Source organism: Dendropsophus ebraccatus, chromosome 6 (genome assembly GCF_027789765.1).
Source record: "Dendropsophus ebraccatus isolate aDenEbr1 chromosome 6, aDenEbr1.pat, whole genome shotgun sequence".
Taxonomy (NCBI): Eukaryota; Metazoa; Chordata; class Amphibia; order Anura; family Hylidae; genus Dendropsophus; species Dendropsophus ebraccatus.
The window spans coordinates 149365938-149390060 of record NC_091459.1 but is presented as its reverse complement, the minus strand read 5'-3'; the positions used below and the strand labels follow the sequence as shown (position 1 = coordinate 149390060).

Sequence of the window (24123 nt, the reverse complement as noted above, 5' to 3'; positions counted from 1 at the left end):
TGATACAAGGTATTATGGGATGTCGCTGATACAAGGTATTATGGGATGTCGCTGATACAAGGTATTATGGGATGCCGCTAATACAAGGCATTATGGGATGTCACCAACTAGAGGCATTATGGGATGCCACCAACTAGAGGCATTATGGGATGTCACTGATACAAAGCATTATGGGATGTCACTGATACAAAGCATTATGGGATGCAGCTGATACAAGGTATTATGGGATGTCACCAACTAGAGGCATTATGGGATACCACTGATACAAAGCATTATGGGATGTCGCTGATACAAGGTATTATGGGATGCCGCTAATACAAGGCATTATAGGATACCACTGACTAGAGGCATTATGGGATACCACTGACTAGAGGCATTATGGGATACCACTGACTAGAGGCATTATGGGATACCACTGACTAGAGGCATTATGGGATGTCACTGACTAGAGGCATTATGGGATGTCACTGACTAGAGGCATTATGGGATGTCACTGACTAGAGGCATTATGGGATACCACTGACTAGAGGCATTATGGGATGTCACTGACTAGAGGCATTATGGGATACCACTGACTAGAGGCATTATGGGATGTCACTGACTAGAGGCATTATGGGATGTCACTGACTAGAGGCATTATGGGATACCACTGACTAGAGGCATTATGGGATGTCACTGACTAGAGGCATTATGGGATACCACTGACTAGAGGCATTATGGGATGTCACTGACTAGAGGCGTTATGGGATGTCACTGACTAGAGGCATTATGGGATGTCACTGACTAGAGGCATTATGGGATACCACTGACTAGAGGCATTATGGGATGTCACTGACTAGAGGCATTATGGGATACCACTGACTAGAGGCATTATGGGATGTCACTGACTAGAGGCATTATGGGATGTCACTGACTAGAGGCATTATGGGATACCACTGACTAGAGGCATTATGGGATACCACTGACTAGAGGCATTATGGGATGTCACTGACTAGAGGCATTATGGGATGTCACTGACTAGAGGCATTATGGGATGTCACTGACTAGAGGCATTCTGTATTCCTCAGCCATTATAAGCGTCCATATACTCCACCAAAACCAAACCTTGGGCGGAGCAGTTCTGTCCCCATAATGGTGGAGAGCTCCACGGGGGCTGGTGTCCTGTCCCATGGGAATATTAGGGGGGTGCAATCCTTGACCATCTCCACAGACGGCAGCCACTATGGAGAGGAGAGGGGACGCCATGGGGAGAGAAGCGGACGCCATCTGGTCACAATGCTTGTCCACCCCAAGACACACAACTTACTAACAGTGTTACTGCTAATAGTAGTGGCTGCAGGACGGCTGCCCCCTGACAGGAGGTTGTGTAGTCCTCTCATGGTCAGTGTGGTGTTGTCTCCAGCACCTCCCTCTCTCCTGAGACAACACATCATCCTCTGACGTCCTGGCCGTATCTTGTCTCTGAGCTATATACTATATATATATTCAATAGGTGCTGAGCAATGCCATAGGCTGAAGAGCAGACAGGGAATAAATGCAGCAAGTACCACTGATTAACTGGCTGCAGAGCAACTGTGCGCTGAGATGTTCTGCAGCAGCTTTGGGTGGAGAACTGGATGGATGGGCGGCACGGGAAGGGTCGCTGCCCATGATAGAGAGATTCTGGGACCTGTAGTACTGATCAGCTGATCAACCAGGTAGTGGATATGGACATAGTAGGAGACAGGATCACAAACCCACAGAAAACAGACGCTTGGTGAGTTGCTTCCACTGCATCCCTTTCTCTTTTTATCTAATTCTGGAGTTTTCCTTTAAGGGATTTCCTAAAAATGAGGATGAAGATGAGAAAGCGGCCTCCATTCTTACTGTCCCCGGAACTGCGGGAACATAAGAGCAAGTTACCGTCCTCTAAGCGGCTCTTAGATTCCCTAAAAAAAAAATCTCCTGTCTTCAAGTACGTATCAGCTGCTGCATGTCCTGCAGGGAATGGTCCTGCAGTGCTCTCTGCTGCCACCTCTGTCCATGACAGGAACTGTCCAGAGCAGCAGCAAATCCCCATAGAAAACCTCTCCTGCTCTGGACAGTTCCTGACATGGACAGAGGTGGCAGCAGAGAGCACGGTGTCAGACTGGAGAGAATACACCACTTCCTGCAGGACATACAGCGGCTGATAAGTACTGGAAGACTGGAGATTTTTTACAGTAAATTACATCTAACTTTCTGACCCCAGTTGATTGGATGACATTGTTTCCCAGGAGTATCCCCTATTGTCCATGGGGCCACAAGACCCCCCACCCAAGAGTCATGGTTTGGAGGCAGAGAGGTGGACTTTTCTTGCCCCATCCTCTTCTCTGGTGGGATACTGCTGGCGGTCAGGGCACTTGTGTTGCGGTGAGGTGTGCGGTGCGGTTTGTCTGGCAGGGTCAGACTCCTGGCTCCTGTCTATGCAGTCGCTGTCAGCTCCCCGCCATGTCACTGAGCTATTCCATCAGTCATCTCCCCCTCCCCTGGCCCCGGGCACAGCTTTCATGTGGAGGTGAAAGGAGTTATTACCTGGGCCTGTCATCACCGCCATCACCGCAGAAGGGAAGAAGGGTAACGCCAGGACAAGCCGCACAGGAACACCACCGCAGAAGGGAAGAGGGGTAACACCAGGACAAGCCGCACAGGAACACCACCGCAGAAGGGAAGGGGGGGTAACGCCAGGACAAGCCGCACAGGAACACCACCGCAGAAGGGAAGGGGGGGTAACGCCAGGACAAGCCGCACAGGAACACCACCGCAGAAGGGAAGGGGGGGTAACGCCAGGACAAGCCGCACAGGAACACCACCGCAGAAGGGAAGAGGGGTAACGCCAGGACAAGCCGCACAGGAACACCACCGCAGAAGGGAAGGGGGGGGGTAACGCCAGGACAAGCCGCACAGGAACACCACCGCAGAAGGGAAGGGGGGTAACGCCAGGACAAGCCGCACAGGAACACCACCGCAGAAGGGAAGGGGGGGTAACGCCAGGACAAGCCGCACAGGAACACCACCGCAGAAGGGAAGGGGGGGTAACGCCAGGACAAGCTGCACAGGAACACAACCGCAGAAGGGAAGGGGGGGTAACGCCAGGACAAGCCGCACAGGAACACCACCGCAGAAGGGAAGGGGGGTAACGCCAGGACAAGCCGCACAGGAACACCACCGCAGAAGGGAAGAGGGGTAACACCAGGACAAGCCGCACAGGAACACCACCGCAGAAGGGAAGAGGGGTAACGCCAGGACAAGCCGCACAGGAACACCACCGCAGAAGGGAAGAGGGGTAACGCCAGGACAAGCCGCACAGGAACACCACCGCAGAAGGGAAGAGGGGTAACGCCAGGACAAGCCGCACAGGAACACCACCGCAGAAGGGAAGGGGGGTAACGCCAGGACAAGCCGCACAGGAACACCACCGCAGAAGGGAAGGGGGTAACGCCAGGACAGGCTGCACAGGAACACAACCGCAGAAGGGAAGAGGGGTAACGCCAGGACAAGCCGCACAGGAACACCACCGCAGAAGGGAAGAGGGGTAACACCAGGACAAGCCGCACAGGAACACCACCGCAGAAGGGAAGAGGGGTAACGCCAGGACAAGCCGCACAGGAACACCACCGCAGAAGGGAAGAGGGGTAACGCCAGGACAAGCCGCACAGGAACACCACCGCAGAAGGGAAGAGGGGTAACGCCAGGACAAGCCGCACAGGAACACCACCGCAGAAGGGAAGAGGGGTAACGCCAGGACAAGCCGCACAGGAACACCACCGCAGAAGGGAAGAGGGGTAACGCCAGGACAAGCCGCACAGGAACACAACCGCAGAAGGGAAGGGGGGGTAACGCCAGGACAAGCCGCACAGGAACACCACCGCAGAAGGGAAGGGGGGTAACGCCAGGACAAGCCGCACAGGAACACCACCGCAGAAGGGAAGGGGGGGGTAACGCCAGGACAAGCCGCACAGGAACACCACCGCAGAAGGGAAGGGGGGGGTAACGCCAGGACAAGCCGCACAGGAACACCACCGCAGAAGGGAAGGGGGGTAACGCCAGGACAAGCCGCACAGGAACACCACCGCAGAAGGGAAGGGGGGTAACGCCAGGACAAGCCGCACAGCAACACCACCGCAGAAGGGAAGGGGGGTAACGCCAGGACAAGCCGCACAGGAACACCACCGCAGAAGGGAAGGGGGGTAACGCCAGGACAAGCCGCACAGGAACACCACCGCAGAAGGGAAGGGGGTAACGCCAGGACAAGCCGCACAGGAACACCACCGCAGAAGGGAAGGGGGGTAACGCCAGGACAAGCCGCACAGGAACACCACCGCAGAAGGGAAGGGGGGGTAACGCCAGGACAAGCCGCACAGGAACACCACCGCAGAAGGGAAGAGGGGTAACACCAGGACAAGCCGCACAGGAACACCACCGCAGAAGGCAAGAGGGGTAACGCCAGGACAAGCCGCACAGGAACACCACCGCAGAAGGGAAGAGGGGTAACGCCAGGACAAGCCGCACAGGAACACCACCGCAGAAGGGAAGGGGGGGGTAACGCCAGGACAAGCCGCACAGGAACACCACCGCAGAAGGGAAGGGGGGTAACGCCAGGACAAGCCGCACAGGAACACCACCACAGAAGGGAAGGGGGGTAACGCCAGGACAAGCCGCACAGGAACACCACCGCAGAAGGGAAGGGGGGGTAACGCCAGGACAAGCCGCACAGGAACACCACCGCAGAAGGGAAGGGGGGGTAACGCCAGGACAAGCCGCACAGGAACACCACCGCAGAAGGGAAGGGGGGGTAACGCCAGGACAAGCCGCACAGGAACACCACCGCAGAAGGGAAGAGGGGTAACGCCAGGACAAGCCGCACAGGAACACCACCGCAGAAGGGAAGAGGGGTAACGCCAGGACAAGCCGCACAGGAACACCACCGCAGAAGGGAAGGGGGGTAACGCCAGGACAAGCCGTACAGGAACACCACCGCAGAAGGGAAGGGGGGGTAACGCCAGGACAAGCCGCACAGGAACATCACCGCAGAAGGGAAGGGGGGGGTAACGCCAGGACAAGCCGCACAGGAACACCACCGCAGAAGGCAAGAGGGGTAACACCAGGACAAGCCGCACAGGAACATCACCGCAGAAGGGAAGGGGGGGGTAACGCCAGGACAAGCCGCACAGGAACACCACCGCAGAAGGCAAGAGGGGTAACGCCAGGACAAGCCGTACAGGAACACCACCGCAGAAAGGAAGCGGGGTAAGGCCAGGACAAGCCGTACAGGAACACCACCGCAGAAGGGAAGGGGGGGGGGGGGTAACACCAGGACAAGCCGCACAGGAACACCACCGCAGAAGGGAAGGGGGGTAACGCCAGGACAAGCTGCACAGGAACACCACAGCAGAAGGGAAGGGGGGTAACGCCAGGACAAGCCGCACAGAAACACCACCGCAGAAGGCAAGAGGGGTAACGCCAGGACAAGCCGCACAGAAACACCACCGCAGAAAGGAAGGGGGGTAACCCCAGGACAAGCCACACAGGAACACCACCGCAGAAGGGAAGGGGGGTAACGCCAGGACAAGCTGCACAGGAACACCACCGCAGAAGGGAAGGGGGGTAACGCCAGGACAAGCCGCACAGGAACACCACCGCAGAAGGGAAGAGGGGTAACGCCAGGACAAGCCGCACAAGAACATTACCGAAGAGAAAGGAGGGAACCCCCAGGACAGGCTGCACAGGAACATGACCGAGGAGAAAGGTGGGAACCCCCAGGACAGGCTGCACAGGAACATGACCGAGGAGAAAGGAGGGAACCCCCAGGACAGGCCACACAGGAACACCACCGAGGAGAAAGGAGGGAACCCCCAGGACAGGCCACACAGGAACACCACCGAGGAGAAAGGAGGGAACCCCCAGGACAGGCGCACGGGAACATCACCGAGGAGAAAGGAGGGAACCCCCAGGACAGGCCGCACAGGAACACCATCGTGGAGAAAGGAGGGAACCCCCAGGACAGGCCGCACAGGAACATCACCGAGGAGAAAGGAGGGAACCCCCAGGACAGGCCGCACAGGAACATCACCGAGGAGAAAGGAGGGAACCCCCAGGACAGGGTGGGGGCCAGCCAACAATGCAGCAACGGACAACAATACAGCTAAGGCCAACAATACAGCAACGGACAACAATAAAGCAACGGCCAACAACGACTACAAGGCCGGGGATCCATCATCAGGTACATCCCACTGCGCACAAAGGACAAACAGGAAAGAAGATCTAGAGAAGAGGAGTGAGGGGACGGGAGACACAACTGACGGAGACAGGAACAGGAATCATCTCATCAAAGGGAGAAAGGTCCAAGCCCACCCGTACTATAATAATTATGATATAATACTACACCCGTACTATAATAATTATGATATAATACTACACCCCTACTATAATAATTATGATATAATACTACACCCCTACTATAATAACTATGATATAATTCTACACCAGTACTTTAATAACTATGATATACTAATACTATAAATACTATATTATCACCCAAACACCACCCCATAATGTTACCCGGAAAACACCCCATAATGTCACCCAGAGACCACCACATAATGTCACCCAGAGACCACCACATAATGTCACCCAGAGACCACCCCATAATGTCACCCATAGACCAACCCCTAATGTCACCCGGAGACCGCCCCATAATGTCACCCGGAGACCGCCCCATAATGTCACCCATAGACCAACCCCTAATGTCACCCGGAGACCGCCCCATAATGTCACCCGGAGACCGCCCCATAATGTCACCCAGAGACCACCACATAATGTCACCCAGAGACCACCCTATAATGTCACCCAGAGAACACCCCATAATGTCACCCAGAGACCACCCCATAATGTCATCCAGAGACCACCCCATAATGTCATTCATAGACCAACCCCTAATGTCACCTGGAGACCACCTCATAATGTCACCCGGAGACCGCTCCATAATGTCACCCAGAGACCACCCCATAATGTCACCCAGAGACCACCCTATAATGTCACCCAGAGAACACCCCATAATGTCACCCAGAGACCACCCCATAATGTCATCCAGAGACCACCCCATAATGTCACCAAGAGACCACCCCATAATGTCACCCAGACACCACCCCATAATGTCACCCAGAGACCACCCCATAATGTCACCCAGAGACCACCCTATAATGTCACCCAGAGACCACCCCATAATGTCACCCAGAGACCACCCCATAATGTCACCCAGAGACCACCCCATAATGTCACCCAGAGACCACCCCATAATGTCACCAAGAGACCACCCCATAATGTCACCCAGAGACCACCCCATAATGTCACCCAGAGACCACCCCATAATGTCACCCAGAGACCACCCCATAATGTCACCCAGACACCACCCCATAATGTCACCCGGAGACCACCACATTTACGATGGGTAAGAGAGCCCCCATGAATAATGACCATCAGGGAGCCCCCGTGCCTCTATTCTCCCCCTTAGGTCCATGACTGAGGTCGGAGGGCTTTGACCTGGACGCGGCTCCAGACCCCTCAGTGTGTGTGTGTGTGTGTGTGTGTGTGTGTGTGTGGCGCCCCCTTCCTGCTGCAGAAGTATCACATGAAGATGACCCCAGGCATCCTCACACAGACGTAATCTAAGGGTCACCTCGCCGTATACAGAGGGTAAAGCCCAAGCAACCAACCCGAGGAGACAGAGACAGGCCCAGACTCCATCAGTAGTGGTGATGATGTCACTGATGTGAATGAATGATGTCACCAGGGAGTACAGGAAAAGAACATGTAACAAATTAACAAATGCAACATATCTACCATAATACATTATATATATATATACACACACAGAGAGAGACAAAGAGTGTACAGGTAATGATACAGGGACAGGCACTCTCACCAGGGCTCTGGATGGCATCTTGTGTGGCGCTGGCATGTACGGGCCACGTGCTGACACCGTCCTCTCCTGCTCATCCACCCCTCACTTTCTTTAACAAATCATCACGTGGAAACTTTCACTACTTCTCGTCTCTGAAGCCGTCATCTTTCCTTCCAAGACTATAGCTGTTACTTCCTCCACTGCAACCACAACCTGCGTCTGTGTGTCACGTGTGTAACCCAGGTCCCTGCTACATAGTACTATCTACACCGTCACCAAACTACCGCCACCTAGTGACAGGAATATAGCCAATACTACTGACAGGACAATAACTAGTGTAATACTACTGATAGGAGAACATGGCTGCCATAATACTTCCTGCTATATACAGGAATATACTACTATAATAGTGCTACCTACATACAGGAAAATAATACAGTAATACTGCTACTTATATACAGGAATATAACTACTATAATACTGCTCCTATGTACAGGAATATAACTACTATAATACTGCTCCTATATACAGGAATATAACTACTATAATACTGCTCCTATATACAGGAATATAACTACTATAATACTGCTCCGATATACAGGAATATAACTACTATAATACTGCTCCTATATACAGGGATATAACTACTATAATACTGCTCCTATATACAGGAATATAACTACTATAATACTGCTCCTATATACAGGAATATACTACTATAATACTGCTCCTATATACAGGAATATAACTGCTGTACAGCAGAATAGTGAGTGCAGCTCTGGAGGTGACAGCAGTCAGGGTAATGACATGTTGAGATTCTGTCATTTCTGCCGCTCTCTGTTCTCCCTATAGGGGGCAGTAAGAGGACTATATCTGGGGTACAGACCGTGCTCCCCTCCCTCCTCCAGCTGCCAGTATAGTGAGTGGCAGCACAGGCTCGCCCCTCGCTGGAAAGCGTCCAGATGATAACATCACAGCAGCCGCAGCCAAGGGCGACTTATCAGACACCTTCACTAAATATAACCGTCCAGCACCGACATCATAAACTAATCTGTCTGCACAGACACCACTGATGACATCCAGCGCTGACACGGTTAATCCTTGGACTGTTCCATTCACTGCAATACTACAGGGAGGCAGAATATTAGTCACACCGGACAACAACATCAGATACAAGGAAAACAACCGCCTGACAGCGAGATAAACCTACACTGACGACACTGCTATACTACATCACTGATATCACCTGTATATACACCGCTATACTACATCACTGATATCACCTGTATATACACAGCTATACTACATCACTGATATCACCTGTATATACACCGCTATACTACATCACTGATATCACCTGTATATACACCGCTATACTACATCACTGATATCACCTGTATATACACCGCTATACTACATCACTGATATCACCTGTATATACACCGCTATACTACATCACTGATATCACCTGTATATACACCGCTATACTACATCACTGATATCACCTGTATATACACCGCTATACCACATCACTGATATCACCTGTATATACACCGCTATACTACATCACTGATATCACCTGTATATACACCGCTATATTACATCACTGATATCACCTGTATATACACCGCTATACTACATCACTGATATCACCTGTATATACACCGCTATACCACATCACTGATATCACCTGTATATACACCGCTATACCACATCACTGATATCACCTGTATATACACCGCTATACCACATCACTGATATCACCTGTATATACACCGCTATACTACATCACTGATATCACCTGTATATACACCGCTATACTACATCACTGATATCACCTGTATATACACCGCTATATTACATCACTGATATCACCTGTATATACACCGCTATACTACATCACTGATATCACCTGTATATACACCGCTATACTACATCACTGATATCACCTGTATATACACCGCTATACTACATCACTGATATCACCTGTATATACACCGCTATACTACATCACTGATATCACCTGTATATACACCGCTATACTACATCACTGATATCACCTGTATATACACCGCTATACTACATCACTGATATCACCTGTATATACACCGCTATACTACATCACTGATATCACCTGTATATACACCGCTATACTACATCACTGATATCACCTGTATATACACCGCTATACTACATCACTGATATCACCTGTATATACACCGCTATACTACATCACTGATATCACCTCTATATACACCGCTATACCACATCACTGATATCACCTGTATATACACCGCTATACTACATCACTGATATCACCTGTATATACACCGCTATACCACATCACTGATATCACCTGTATATACACCGCTATACTACATCACTGATATCACCTGTATATACACCGCTATACTACATCACTGATATCACCTGTATATACACCGCTATACTACATCACTGATATCACCTCTATATACACCGCTATACCACATCACTGATATCACCTGTATATACACCGCTATACTACATCACTGATATCACCTGTATATACACCGCTATACTACATCACTGATATCACCTGTATAAACATCGCTATACTACATCACTGATATCACCTGTATATACACCGCTATACTACATCACTGATATCACCTGTATATACACCGCTATACTACATCACTGATATCACCTCTATATACACTGCTATACTACATCACTGATATCACCTGTATATACACCGCTATACTACATCACTGATATCACCTCTATATACACTGCTATACTACATCACTGATATCACCTCTATATACACCGCTATACTAAATCACCTGTATATACACCGCTATACTACATCACTGATATCACCTGTATATACACCGCTATACTACATCACTGATATCACCTGTATATACACCGCTATACTACATCACTGATATCACCTCTATATACACCGCTATACTACATCACCTGTATATACCGGGGTCAATGGGTATATACATTAGGTCCTGTAGATATTTTAACTTAACTAACAATACCTAATAATAACAATAACTAATAACAATGCCTAGTAATAACAATAACTAATAATAACAATAACTAAGGCCGGGTTCATACTACGCTTTTGCAATCCGTCTTTTTCAGCTGTTTTTGGAAAAAAGAAACTGATGGAAAAATGGAAGGTAAAAACAGATGTGATTGTGCGCATCCGTCTTGATCCGTGTTTCCATTGACCTCTATATAAAAGAAAAAATGGATCAAAACGACCCGTTTATTTTAACCTACACAAAAACGGACTTGACCTTATTTTTGTCAAAGTTAAAAAAAACAAAACATACGGTAAGTAATGACCACACCCCCTCCCCGTCTTCTCGTACAATAAGTAATGACCATACACCCCCCCCCCCCTCCCCGTCTTCTCGTACAATAAGTAATGACCATACACCCCCTCCCCGTCTTCTCGTACAATAAGTAATGACCATACACCCCCTCCCCGTCTCCTCGTACGGTAAGTAATGACCATACACCCCCCCGTCTCCACGTACAGTAAGTAATTACAATACACCCCCCCCCCCCTCGTCTCCTCGTACAATAAGTAATGACCATACACCCCCCCCCCCCGTCTCCTCGTACGGTAAGTAATGACCACACCCCCTCCCCGTCTTCTCGTACAATAAGTAATGACCATACACCCCCCCCCCGTCTCCTTGTACGGTAAGTAATGACCATAACCCCCCCTCCCCGTCTCCTCGTACGGTAAGTAATGACCATACACCCCCCCCGTCTCCACGTACAGTAAGTAATGACCATACACCCCCCCCTCGTCTCCTCGTACAATAAGTAATGACCATACACCCCCCCCCCCCGTCTCCTCGTACGGTAAGTAATGACCACACCCCCTCCCCTCGTACGGTAAGTAATGACCATACACCCCCCCCCCCCCGTCTCCTCGTACAATAAGTAATGACCATACACCCCCCCCCCCCGTCTTCTCGTACAATAAGTAATGACCACACCCCCTCCCCGTCTCCTCGTACGGTAAGTAATGACCATACAACCCCCCCGTCTCCACGTACAGTAAGTAATGACCATACACCCCCCCCCCTCGTCTCCTCGTACAATAAGTAATGACCATACACCCCCCCCCGTCTCCTCGTACGGTAAGTAATGACCACACCCCCTCCCCTCGTACGGTAAGTAATGACCATACACCCCCCCGTCTCATCATACGGTAAGTAATGACCACACCCCCCCCCCCGTCTCATCATACGGTAAGTAATGACCACACCCCCTCCCGTCTCCTCGTACAATAAGTAATGACCATACACCGCCCCCCCGTCTCCTCGTACGGTAAGTAATGACCATACACCCCCCCCGTCTCATCATACGGTAAGTAATGACCACACCCCCTCCCCGTCTCCTCGTACAATAAGTAATGACCATACACCGCCCCCCCGTCTCCTCGTACGGTAAGTAATGACCATACACCCCCCCCCCCGTCTCATCATACGGTAAGTAATGACCACACCCCCTCCCCGTCTCCTCGTACAATAAGTAATGACCACACCCCCCCGTCTCCTCGTACGGTAAGTAATGACCACACCCCCTCCCCTCGTACGGTAGGTAATGACCATACAGCCCCCCCCGTCTCATCATACGGTAAGTAATGACCATACAGCCCCCCCGTCTCATCATACGGTAAGTAATGACCACACCCCCTCCCCGTCTCCTCGTATGGTATGTAATGACCACACCCCCCCGTCTCCTCGTACAATAAGTAATGACCATACAACGTCTCCTCATACCGTAAGTAATGACCATACGCCACCCCTTCGTTTCCTCGTACAATAAGTAATGACCATCCCCCCATCTCCTCGTACGGTAAGTAATGACCATACACCCTCCCCCCATCTCCTCGTACGGTAAGTAATGACCATACACTGCCCCCCCATCTCCTCGTACGGTAAGTAATGACCATACACCCTCCCCCCTCGTCTCCCCGTACAGTAATGACCATACACCACCCCCTCGTCTCCTCGTACGGTAAGTAATGACCATACACTGCCCACCCATCTCCTCGTACAGTAAGTAATGACCATACCCCCCCCCCATCACCTCGTACGGTAAGTAATGACCATACACCACCCCCTTGTCTCCTCGTACGGTAAGTAATGACAATACACCCCCCCCCCCCGTCTTCTCGTACGGTAAGTAATGACCATACACCCCCCCCCTCCTCGTACGGTAAGTAATGACCATACACCCCCCCCCCCCCTTGTCTTCTCATACGGTAAGTAATGACCACACACCCCCGTCTCCTCGTACAATAAGTAATGACCATACAACGTCTCCTCATACAATAAGTAATGACCATACAACGTCTCCTCATACAATAAGTAATGACCATACACCCCCCCCTCCTCGTACGGTAAGTAATGACCTTACACCCCCCCCCCCCCTCCTCGTACGGTAAGTAATGACCATACACTGCCCCCGGCTCCTCTTACGGTAAGTAATGACCATACACTGCCCCCGGCTCCTCTTACGGTAAGTAATGACCATACACTGCCCCCGGCTCCTCTTACGGTAAGTAATGACCATACACTGCCCCCGGCTCCTCTTACGGTAAGTAATGACCATACACCCCCCCCCCTCCTCGTCTACTCGTATGGTAAGTAATGACCATACACCACCCCCTCGTCTACTCGTACGGTAAGTAATGACCATACACCACCCCCTCGTCTCCTCGTACGGTAAGTAATAATCATTAACCCCCCCTCCCTCCGTCTCCTCGTACGGTAAGTAATGACCATAGACTGCCCCCCTCGTACGGTTAGTAGCCTCCCTCCTGACCAGGTTCAGTCTGCTCCCCCATAACAGATGGAAGAAGACACTGTAGACCGGAGTCTGGTGAGATACAGACACAGCCCAGATATATCAGCACAGGGAGCAGGAAGGGGTTGCTCATAGACCCATCACCCCCCACCCCCCCTCTGAGCGGCCATCTTTAGCCTGCTGTCCCTGTTCTGTTTGGGGGAATCCCCTTTGCCAAATGTGATGCACTCACTATTCTGCTGGTGGTTTACTTGTATTATGGGAGTATTGCTGCCAATGATGGGGGTTGTAGTATATGACCCTACACACATGGAGCACTGGCAGGTAATGATGGGGGTTGTATAGTAAATAACACTACACATGGAGCACTGGCAGGTAATGATGGGGGTTGTAGTATATGACACTACACATGGAGCACTGGCAGGTAATGATGGGGGTTGTATAGTATATGACACTACACATGGAGCACTGGCAGGTAATGATGGGGGTTGTAGTATATGACACTACACATGGAGCACTGGCAGGTAATGATGGGGGTTGTAGTATATGACACTACACATGGAGCACTGGCAGGTAATGATGGGGGTTGTAGTATATGACACTACACATGGAGCACTGGCAGGTAATGATGGGGGTTGTAGTATATGACACTACACATGGAGCACTGGCAGTGACAGGAAGGAGACAGACGGCGAGGAGGAAATCAGGCCTAGAGCCATTTCCGCTCACACTGATATTTTTAGTCCTCACGTGGTGGAGCTCATGAGCGGCAGTGCAGCAGATGAGGAGCGTCCGCAGCGCAGGAGATGAGGAGCGTCCACAGGGCAGCAGATGAGGAGCGGCCGCAGCGCAGGAGATGAGGAGCAACCGCAGTGCCGGAGATGAGGAGCGACCGCAGGGCAGCAGATGAGGAGCGGCCGCAGTGCAGGAGATGAGGAGCGACCGCAGTGCCGGAGATGAGGAGCGGCCGCAGTGCCGGAGATGAGGAGCGACCGCAGTGCCGGAGATGAGGAGCGACCGCAGTGCCGGAGATGAGGAGCGACCGCAGGGCAGCAGATGAGGAGCGGCCGCAGTGCCGGAGATGAGCGGACGCAGTGCAGAAGTTGAGCAGCGACCGCAGTGCAGAAGTTGAGGAGCGGCCGCAGTGCCGGAGATGAGGAGCGACCGCAGTGTCGGAGATGAGCGGACGCAGTGCAGAAGTTGAGCAGCGACCGCAGTGCAGAAGTTGAGGAGCGGCCGCAGTGTAGAAGTTGAGCAGCGGCCGCAGTGCAGAAGTTGAGCAGCGGCTGCAGTGCAGAAGTTGAGGAGCGGCCGCAGTGCAGGAGATGAGGAGCGGCCGCAGTGCAGGAGATGAGGAGCGGCCGCAGTGCAGGAGATGAGGAGCGGCCGCACCAGCAGGAGATGAGGAGCGGCCACAGTGCAGCAGATGAGGAGCGGCCACAGTGCAGGAGATGAGGAGCGGCCGCAGTGCAGGAGATGAGGAGCGGCCGCAGTGCAGGAGATGAGGAGCGGCCGCAGTGCAGGAGATGAGGAGCGGCCGCAGTGCAGGAGATGAGGAGCGGCCGCAGTGCAGGAGATGAGGAGCGGCCGCAGTGCAGGAGATGAGGAGCGGCCGCAGTGCAGGAGATGAGGAGCGGCCGCAGTGCAGGAGATGAAGAGCGGCCGCAGTGCAGGAGATGAGGAGCGGCCGCAGTGCACGAGATGAGGAGCGACCGCAGGGCAGCAGATGAGGAGCGGCCGCAGTGCCGGAGATGAGCGGACGCAGTGCAGAAGTTGAGCAGCGACCGCAGTGCAGAAGTTGAGGAGCGGCCGCAGTGCCGGAGATGAGGAGCGACCGCAGTGTCGGAGATGAGCGGACGCAGTGCAGAAGTTGAGCAGCGACCGCAGTGCAGAAGTTGAGGAGCGGCCGCAGTGTAGAAGTTGAGCAGCGGCCGCAGTGCAGAAGTTGAGCAGCGGCTGCAGTGCAGAAGTTGAGGAGCGGCCGCAGTGCAGGAGATGAGGAGCGGCCGCAGTGCAGGAGATGAGCAGCGGCCGCAGTGCAGGAGATGAGGAGCGGCCGCAGTGCAGGAGATGAGGAGCGGCCGCAGTGCAGGAGATGAGGAGCGGCCGCACCAGCAGGAGATGAGGAGCGGCCACAGTGCAGCAGATGAGGAGCGGCCGCAGTGCAGGAGATGAGGAGCGGCCGCAGTGCAGGAGATGAGGAGCGGCCGCAGTGCAGGAGATGAGGAGCGGCCGCAGTGCAGGAGATGAGGAGCGGCCGCAGTGCAGGAGATGAGGAGCGGCCGCAGTGCAGGAGATGAGGAGCGGCCGCAGTGCAGGAGATGAGGAGCGGCCGCAGTGCAGGAGATGAGGAGCGGCCGCAGTGCAGGAGATGAAGAGCGGCCGCAGTGCAGGAGATGAGGAGCGGCCGCAGTGCACGAGATGAGGAGCGGCCGCAGTGCAGGAGATGAGGAGCGGCCCATATTCCTGGGGGTCTCCTTATACAGGAACAGCGGACGTTCTGTTCACTCTTCGCCCCCTGCCCATCCCTAAAACTACATCATATACTAGGGGACAATGGCTGAAAACACCTACACAGTACAATACCCTACAGGATACAGGTGATACAGTACAGGTGTACACACTACACTACAGGATACAGGTGATACAGTACAGGTGTACATACTACACTACAGGATACAAGTGATATAGTACAGGTGTACACACTAGAGGATACAGGTGATACAGTACAGGTATACATACTACAGGATACAGGTAATACACTACAGGTGTACATACTACACTACATGATACAGGTGATACAGTACAGGTGTACACACTAGAGGATACAGGTGATACAGTACAGGTGTACATACTACAGGATACAAGTGATACAGTACAGGTGTACATACTACAGGATACAGGTGATACAGTACAGGTGTACATACTACAGAATACAGGTGATACACTACAGGTGTACACACTACATTACAGGATACAAGTGATACAGTACAGGTGTACACACTACACTACAGGATACAAGTGATACAGTACAGGTGTACATACTACAGGATACAGGTGATACAGTACAGGTGTACATACTACAGGATACAGGTGATATAGTACAGGTGTACATACTACAGAATACAGGTGATACACTACAGGTGTACACACTACACTACAGGATACAAGTGATACAGTACAGGTGTACATACTACACTACAGGATACAAGTGATACACTACAGGTGTACACACTACACTACAGGATACAAGTGATACAGTACAGGTGTACATACTACACTACAGGATACAAGTGATACAGTACAGGTGTACACACTACACTACAGGATACAAGTGATACAGTACAGGTGTACACACTAGAGGATACAGGTGATACAGTACAGGTGTACATACTACAGGATACAAGTGATACAGTACAGGTGTACATACTACAGGATACAAGTGATACAGTACAGGTGTACATACTACAGGATGCAGGTGATACAGTACAGGTGTACACACTACACTACAGGATACAGGTGATACAGTACAGGTGTACATACTACACTACATGATACAGGTGATACAGTACAGGTGTACACACTAGAGGATACAGGTGATACAGTACAGGTGTACATACTACAGGATACAAGTGATACAGTACAGGTGTACATACTACAGGATACAGGTGATACAGTACAGGTGTACATACTACACTACATGATACAGGTGATACAGTACAGGTGTACACACTAGAGGATACAGGTGATACAGTACAGGTGTACATACTACAGGATACAAGTGATACAGTACAGGTGTACATACTACAGGATACAGGTGATACAGTACAGGTGTACATACTACACTACAGAATACAGGTGATACACTACAGGTGTACACACTACACTACAGGATACAAGTGATACAGTACAGGTGTACACACTACACTACAGGATACAAGTGATACAGTACAGGTGTACATACTACACTACAGAATACAGGTGATACAGTACAGGTGTACATACTACAGGATACAGGTGATATAGTACAGGATAGAAGTGATACAGTACAGGTGTACATACTACACTACAGGATACAAGTGATACAGTACAGGTGTACACACTACACTACAGGATACAGTACAGGTGTACACACTACAGGATACAGGTAATACAGTACAGGTGTACATACTACACTACATGATACAGGTGATACAGTACAGGTGTACACACTAGAGGATACAGGTGATACAGTACAGGTGTACATACTACAGGATACAAGTGATACAGTACAGGTGTACATACTACAGGATACAAGTGATACAGTACAGGTGTACATACTACAGGATGCAGGTGATACAGTACAGGTGTACACACTACACTACAGGATACAGGTGATACAGTACAGGTGTACATACTACACTACATGATACAGGTGATACAGTACAGGTGTACACACTAGAGGATACAGGTGATACAGTACAGGTGTACATACTACAGGATACAAGTGATACAGTACAGGTGTACATACTACAGGATACAGGTGATACAGTACAGGTGTACATACTACAGGATACAGGTGATACAGTACAGGTGTACATACTACACTACATGATACAGGTGATACAGTACAGGTGTACACACTAGAGGATACAGGTGATACAGTACAGGTGTACATACTACAGGATACAAGTGATACAGTACAGGTGTACATACTACAGGATACAGGTGATACAGTACAGGTGTACATACTACAGAATACAGGTGATACACTACAGGTGTACACACTACACTAAAGGATACAAGTGATACAGTACAGGTGTACACACTACACTACAGGATACAAGTGATACAGTACAGGTGTACACACTACACTACAGGATACAAGTGATACAGTACAGGTGTACATACTACACTACAGAATACAGGTGATACAGTACAGGTGTACATACTACAGGATACAGGTGATATAGTACAGGATAGAAGTGATACAGTACAGGTGTACATACTACACTACAGGATACAAGTGATACAGTACAGGTGTACACACTACACTACAGGATACAGTACAGGTGTACACACTACAGGATACAGGTAATACAGTACAGGTGTACATACTACACTACAGGATACAGGTGATACAGTACAGGTGTACATACTACACTACAGGATACAAGTGATACAGTACAGGTGTACACACTACACTACAGGATACAAGTGATACAGTACAGGTGTACACACTACACTACAGGATACAGGTGATACAGTACAGGTGTACACACTACACTACAGGATACAAGTGATACAGTACAGGTGTACATTCTACACTACAGAATACAGGTGATACAGTACAGGTGTACATACTACAGGATACAGGTGATATAGTACAGGATAGAAGTGATACAGTACAGGTGTACATACTACACTACAGAATACAGGTGATACAGTACAGGTGTACATACTACAGGATACAGGTGATATAGTACAGGATAGAAGTGATACAGTACAGGTGTACATACTACACTACAGGATACAAGTGATACAGTACAGGTGTACACACTACACTACAGGATACAGTACAGGTGTACACATTACAGCATACAGGTAATACAGAACAGGTGTACATACTACACTACAGGATACAGGTGATACAGTACAGGTGTAAATACTACACTACAGGATACAAGTGATACAGTACAGGTGTACATACTACAGGATACAAGTGATACAGTACAGGTGTACATACTACAGGATACAGGTGATACAGTACAGGTGTACATACTACAGGATACAGGTGATATAGTACAGGTGTACATACTACAGAATACAGGTGATACACTACAGGTGTACACACTACACTACAGGATACAAGTGATACAGTACAGGTGTACACACTACACTACAGGATACATGTGATGCAGTACAGGTGTACATACTACACTACAGGATACAAGTGATACAGTACAGGTGTACACACTACACTACAGGATACAGGTGATACAGTACAGGTGTACATACTACACTACAGGATATAGGTGATACAGTACAGGTGTACATACTACACTACAGGATACAAGTGATACAGTACAGGTGTACATACTACACTACAGGATACAGGTGATACAGTACAGGTGTACACACTACACTACAGGATACAAGTGATACAGTACAGGTGTACACACTACAGGATACAGGCGATACAGTACAGGTGTACATACTACAGGATACAGTACAGGTGTACATACTACACTACAGGATACAAGTGATACAGTACAGGTGTACACACTACACTACACTACAGGATACAGGTGATACAGTACAGGTGTACACACTACAGGATACAGGCGATACAGTACAGGTGTACATACTACAGGATACAGGTGATACAGTACAGGTGTACATACTACACTACACTACAGGATACAAGTGATACAGTACAGGTGTACACACTAGAGGATACAGGCGATACAGTACAGGTGTACATACTACAGGATACAAGTGACACAGTACAGGTGTACATACTACAGGATACAGGCGATACAGTACAGGTGTACATACTACAGGATACAGGTGATACAGTACAGGTGTACATACTACACTACAGGATACAAGTGATACAGTACAGGTGTACACACTACAGGATACAGGTGATACAGTACAGGTGTACATACTACACTACAGGATATAGGTGATACAGTACAGGTGTACATACTACACTACAGGATACAAGTGATACAGTACAGGTGTACATACTACACTACAGGATACAGGTGATACAGTACAGGTGTACACACTACACTACAGGATACAAGTGATACAGTACAGGTGTACACACTACAGGATACAGGCGATACAGTACAGGTGTACATACTACAGGATACAGTACAGGTGTACATACTACACTACAGGATACAAGTGATACAGTACAGGTGTACACACTACACTACACTACAGGATACAGGTGATACAGTACAGGTGTACACACTACAGGATACAGGCGATACAGTACAGGTGTACATACTACAGGATACAGGTGATACAGTACAGGTGTACATACTACACTACACTACAGGATACAAGTGATACAGTACAGGTGTACACACTAGAGGATACAGGCGATACAGTACAGGTGTACATACTACAGGATACAAGTGACACAGTACAGGTGTACATACTACAGGATACAGGCGATACAGTACAGGTGTACATACTACAGGATACAGGTGATACAGTACAGGTGTACATACTACACTACAGGATACAAGTGATACAGTACAGGTGTACACACTACAGGATACAGGTGATACAGTACAGGTGTACACACTACAGGATACAGGTGATACAGTACAGGTGTACACACTACAGGATACAGGTGATACAGTACAGGTGTACACACTACAGGATACAACGAAGGAAGGAAAAACTGGTAGTCCAGCACTTGAAGCAGAAGAGTTATGCCCCTATTCCACAGGCCGTCTAGAGGAGCAAACAAGCGCTCTCAGCGCTCGTTTGCTCCTCGTACCCCGCTCGCTGCCGCCGCTATCTAACGCGGCGGCAGCGAGCGGGTGGTTGCGGGAGGGGCAGGGGGTGCTGCCCGGGTGATCGCTGATTGTCCAGGCAGCCCATAGGATACAGCAGCCTGCTGCCGATGCTCCTATTCAATGGAGCGACGGCAGCACCTCTCACCAGTCCTGTGTTGTTCTTAAAATCTACGGCGGTAGATGCAGAGGATACGTGGGATAGGCTGTGGCCTCCCCGCTCGTGTGTGAACACTGGTGGATGCTTCCTCCTGCAGTTTGCACAGCTTGAGCAGTGGAGGCAGCCAGGTAATTCCACCTCTGTTGGCCGTGCCTCCCATAGATGAGATGTTGGCCGTGTTGGGAAATGCTCCAGAAGCCAGGGATTGAGGCTAGGATATATGCTGAGAGTTTAGCATAGTATAGTAGCACAGTCATGGATTCACCACTAGTTGCAACTGTAATAGACGCGTTTCTGAATAATCCTCTATTCTTTCCTCAGTATTAGGTTGCAAAAAAATTGACACATTACACTACAGGATACATGTAATATAGTAGAGGTGTACACACTACACCACAGGATACAGGTGATACAGTACAGGTGTACATACTACACTACAGGATATAGGTGATACAGTACAAGTGTACATACTACACTACAGGATATAGGTGATACAGTACAGGTGTACACACTACACGATATAGGTGATACAGTACAGGTGTACATACTACACTACAGGATATAGGTGATACAGTACAGGTGTACACACTACACGATATAGGTGATACAGTACAGGTGTACATACTACACTACAGGATACATGTAATATAGTACAGGTGTACACACTACACCACAGGATACAGGTGATACAGTACAGGTGTACATACTACACTACAGGATATAGGTGATACAGTACAGGTGTACACACTACACGATATAGGTGATACAGTACAGGTGTACATACTACACTACAGGATATAGGTGATACAGTACAGGTGTACACACTACACGATATAGGTGATACAGTACAGTTGTACATACTACACTACAGGATACATGTAATATAGTACAGGTGTACACACTACACCACAGGATACAGGTGATACAGTACAGGTGTACATACTACACTACAGGATATAGGTGATACAGTACAGGTGTACACACTACACGATATAGGTGATACAGTACAGGTGTACATACTACACTACAGGATATAGGTGATACAGTACAGGTGTACACACTACACGATATAGGTGATACAGTACAGGTGTACACACTACACCACAGGATATAGGTGATACAGTACAGGTGTACACACTACACTACAGGATACAGGTGATACAGTACAGGTGTACATACTACACTACAGGATATAGGTGATACAGTACAGGTGTACATACTACACTACAGGATATAGGTGATACAGTACAGGTGTACATACTACACTACAAGGTACAGGTAATATAGTAGAGGTGTACACACTAAACCACAGGATATAGGTGATACTAGGTCATATAGCACAGGTGTACACACTACACTACAGGATATAGGTGATACAGTACAGGTGTACACACTACACTACAAGATACAGGTAATACCAGGTGATATAGTACAGGGGTATGCAAAAAAGGGGTCCGTGGAGCCTCAGTTACGAGTCTCAAAACACGGGAATAGCCAGATATCCCTCTCTCCAGAGAAGGAAGCCCATTGCCGAGGGGTGCCTCCTAGTGGGGAGAGCACCAAACCACCCTGATACGTAGTCCCTGAGGAGGCACCCCTTGGCAATGGGCTTCCTTCTCTGGAGAGAGGGATATCTGGCTATTCCCGTGTTTTGAGACTCGTAACTGAGGCTCCACGGACACCTGTTTTGCATATTCAAATTTTGGATGGGACAATCAATGGAGACTCGTAAATAAGTACTCCATTGGAATTTTTCATTGTTCTCCCTGAGTTCAGTGATTTTTGTGTTTTGATAGTACAGGGGTACACACTACACTTTAGGTTACATGAGATACCAGGTGATATACTACAGGTGTGTAGACTACACTACAGGATACAGGTAATACCAGGTGATATAGTACAGGGCTACACACTACACTACAGGATACAGGTAACCCCAAGTGATATAGTACAGGTGTGTAGACTACACTACAGGATACAGGTAATTCCAGGTGATATAGTAGAGGTTTACAAACTACACTACAGAATACAGGTAATATATAGTACATGTGTACACTCTACACTACAGGATAGAGGTAATAAAGTACAGGTGTACACACCTGGTGATACAGTACAAGTGTACACACTACAGGATACAGGTAATACAGTATAGGTGTACACTCTACACTACAGGATACAGGTAATACCAGGTGATATAGTAAGTACAGGTGTAAACTCTACACAACAGGTTACATGTGATACCAGTTGATACAGAACATGTGTACAGACTACACTACAGGATACAGGAAATGCAAGGGGATATAGTAGAGGTGTGTAGACTGCATTAAAGGATACAGGTAATATCAGGTAATACAGTACAGGTGTACACACTTCACTACAGGATACAGGTAATACAGTACAGGTGTACACACTTCACTACAGGATACAGGTAATACAGTACAGGTGTACATACTACACAGGTGTACATACTACACTACAGGATACAGTTAATACAAGTGATATAGTACAGGTCTACACACTACAGGATACAGGTAATATCAGGTGGTATAGTACAGGTGTGCACACTACACTACAGGATACAAGTGATACAGTACAGATGTAAAGACTACAATACAGCATACAGGTAACACCAGGTGATATAGTACAGGTGTACAGACTACACTACAGAATACAGGTAATATAGTACAGGTGTA

The 24123-nt window shown here is 49.2% G+C and overlaps 1 protein-coding gene across 6 annotated transcripts in view; it reads right to left on the bottom strand.

Annotated features, from left to right (window-relative positions):
• The window catches only part of DNMT3A (DNA methyltransferase 3 alpha), a 179460-nt gene that overhangs the window by 114134 nt on the left and 41203 nt on the right, over positions 1 to 24123 (bottom strand). Inside the window, exon 1 of one of the 6 annotated variants that reach the window (XM_069973240.1) lies at positions 7943 to 8040. The exons of the other annotated variants lie outside the window; for them this stretch is intronic. Coding sequence (XP_069829341.1) covers positions 7943 to 7978 — 36 coding nt within the window. The 5' untranslated portion in view covers positions 7979 to 8040. Of the gene's footprint in view, positions 1 to 7942; positions 8041 to 24123 lie in introns of those variants that run through there. 6 annotated transcript variants of the gene reach the window in all.